Below are 2,289 nucleotides of genomic sequence, written 5' to 3'. Positions count from 1 at the left end.
TGCTGCCCCCAAACTTTCCGCCAGCAGGAGCTATAAGAACCTCCAAGTCTTCAACTTTCTCCCAATCCCAGACACCTCGAAGGGGCTCCAAGGAGGGATCGGGAGGGATTTTTTGATTTTTTTTTTAATTTTTTGGTTGGCGTGCGTGTTATTTTTTTTTTCTCCTCTTGGATCCCGATGCCATCCCCCCTCCCCCCAAAGTGAGGTCCTCCCTCCCTCCCTCCCTCCTCCTCCTTCTCCTCGCAGGCCAGCGAAGCAGCCGACCAAGGGGGAGCTGGCGGGTTAGGTGCCCCCCTCTCCTCCCTGCCCTCCCCCCCCTTCCCGGCCCGCTTCTCGCGTCTCCCCCCCAGAGATGATGCAGCAGGACGAGTCGAACTCGCCAGTCTCCCCCGCCGACGACAGCTTGAGCAACAGCGAAGAGGAGCCGGACCGGCAGCAGCTGCCCAACGCCAAGAGAGGGGGGCGCAAGCGGCGCTCCAGCCGCCGCAGCGCCGTCGGGGCCGCGGACGAGCCGTGCAGCCCGGCGCAAGGCAAGCGGGGCAAGAAGTGCGGGGCAGCCGGGGGCGGCGGGGGCGGCGGCGGCAGCAGCAGCGGCGGCGGCAGCCCCCAGTCGTACGAGGAGCTGCAGACCCAGCGGGTCATGGCCAACGTGCGGGAGCGGCAGCGCACGCAGTCGCTGAACGAGGCGTTCGCCGCCCTGCGGAAGATCATCCCCACGCTGCCCTCGGACAAGCTGAGCAAGATCCAGACCCTCAAGCTGGCGGCCAGGTACATCGACTTCCTCTACCAGGTCCTACAGAGCGATGAGCTGGACTCCAAGATGGCAAGCTGCAGCTATGTGGCCCACGAGCGGCTCAGCTACGCCTTCTCGGTGTGGAGGATGGAGGGCGCCTGGTCCATGTCCGCATCCCACTAGCAGGCGGCGTCCCCCACCCGCATCCCCCCGGCAGGAGCCCTAGGTAAGGCAGGGACCCCGAAAATGGGGGGATTAAAGGGGGTGACTGCGCCGTGGGCCGGCCACGCGTGGCGAGATCTTGAACCTCCTCTCCTGGCTTCCAGGCCGGCTGCAAGCAGGGCCGCTGGAGCCGCGGAGACGCCCCCTGCACCCCCCCCCATGTCCCCCCACCCACCCGCCGCCCGTCCCCGGGGGCGCTCCGCGGGGCCCACGCGTGTCGGGGCGCTGCCGGCGGGGGTGGACTGCGGTCGCGGGTGTGGGGCCGGATGGGGCCGGCCTGGAGAGGTCCCTTCCTCACCAACCGCTGCGAACGGAGCCGGCGGGGCTTGCCGGGCCGCTTGTCGGCCCGTGTTTCGAAGGGAATCCGCGGCCCGGCTCCCCCGGAGTGTCTGCCCGGCGGGGACACCCGCTTCGCCCTCCTTCTGCCGAGCACAGAGCGAGTGTTCACGGAGCCAGGCCGGCGGAGGTACTGCTGGGTCTATCTTGCATGTCAGTAACGAGTTTTCCGCCCTCTCTGGGTTTTTGCAGATGACATTGTTCCCACAGAAGGAGAAAATGGACAATCTAGAGACTCTGAAGTTGGATACCTTTTTGTTGTTGTTGTTCTTGTCTAAAAAAAATAATAATTGTACCAAGGATTTCTTGGAAATTAGAAGAGCAATATCCAAATTGAAAGCAGGGCGTGGGGAGCACTTAAGGAAAGAGAAAGAGACAAGGGCTTTGGACAGTGACTGCACGTTGGGCGTCGGTACAATCCACACATCTCTGCATTCTGATATAAGTCTGACTCGTTCGATGTTATTTTATTTTTTAATTTTGACGAAGAATGTTGGAATTTATCTTTTTTATTTTTTTTTTTTTTGCATGCATTCCCAAGAGGTCGTGCCTATGAGCCACTGATGAAAGGAAATACATTATTGTGGACTTTCTTCATTCTTGAATGAAACCAACCAACCAAAAATATCCCTGTAGAGATGAAAACTTTTTTTTTTTTTTTTTTTTTTTTTTTTTTTTTTAGGGGGGAATAAGCTGGGCTCAAGCTGTTATATACCCGGTTCCTAACTTTTTTATTATTATTATTTTTCCTCTGAGAAAAAAATAAACATTTTATTTATTTATTGATGACCCATGTTAAAATGCAAATAGATCCGGTGTCTAAATGCATTCCTATTTTTATGATTGTTTTGTAAATATCATTGTATATTATTTTTCTGCAATAAATAAATATGATTGAAATTTTAATAACCTTAAAGTTTGGTCTCTCTGAGAACTCGAGGTTGGAACTGGAGATAAATACCTGCTTGTTGAGCTGTAAAGACACCCAAGAGAGAGGG

The 2,289-nt window shown here is 55.6% G+C and overlaps 1 protein-coding gene across 1 annotated transcript; it reads left to right on the top strand.

The window, feature by feature from the left end:
- The first annotated feature begins 208 nt into the window (after positions 1 to 208).
- TWIST1 (twist family bHLH transcription factor 1) lies at positions 209 to 1,770 on the top strand. The gene is made up of 2 exons (XM_032182471.1): positions 209 to 959; positions 1,484 to 1,770. Exon 1 carries the CDS (start codon positions 353 to 355, stop codon positions 914 to 916), a length of 564 nt encoding a protein of 187 aa, XP_032038362.1. The 5' UTR covers positions 209 to 352; the 3' UTR covers positions 917 to 959; positions 1,484 to 1,770.
- The last annotated feature ends 519 nt before the right edge of the window (positions 1,771 to 2,289 follow it).

Source organism: Aythya fuligula, chromosome 2, assembly GCF_009819795.1.
Source record: "Aythya fuligula isolate bAytFul2 chromosome 2, bAytFul2.pri, whole genome shotgun sequence".
Taxonomy (NCBI): domain Eukaryota; kingdom Metazoa; phylum Chordata; class Aves; order Anseriformes; family Anatidae; genus Aythya; species Aythya fuligula.
This window is presented reverse-complemented; position numbering and strand designations above follow the sequence as displayed.

Bases quoted from the DNA above. Each gene is read 5' to 3' on its own strand.
- TWIST1 (XM_032182471.1), top strand. From the start codon at position 353: ATGATGCAGCAGGACGAGTCGAACTCGCCAGTCTCCCCCGCCGACGAC.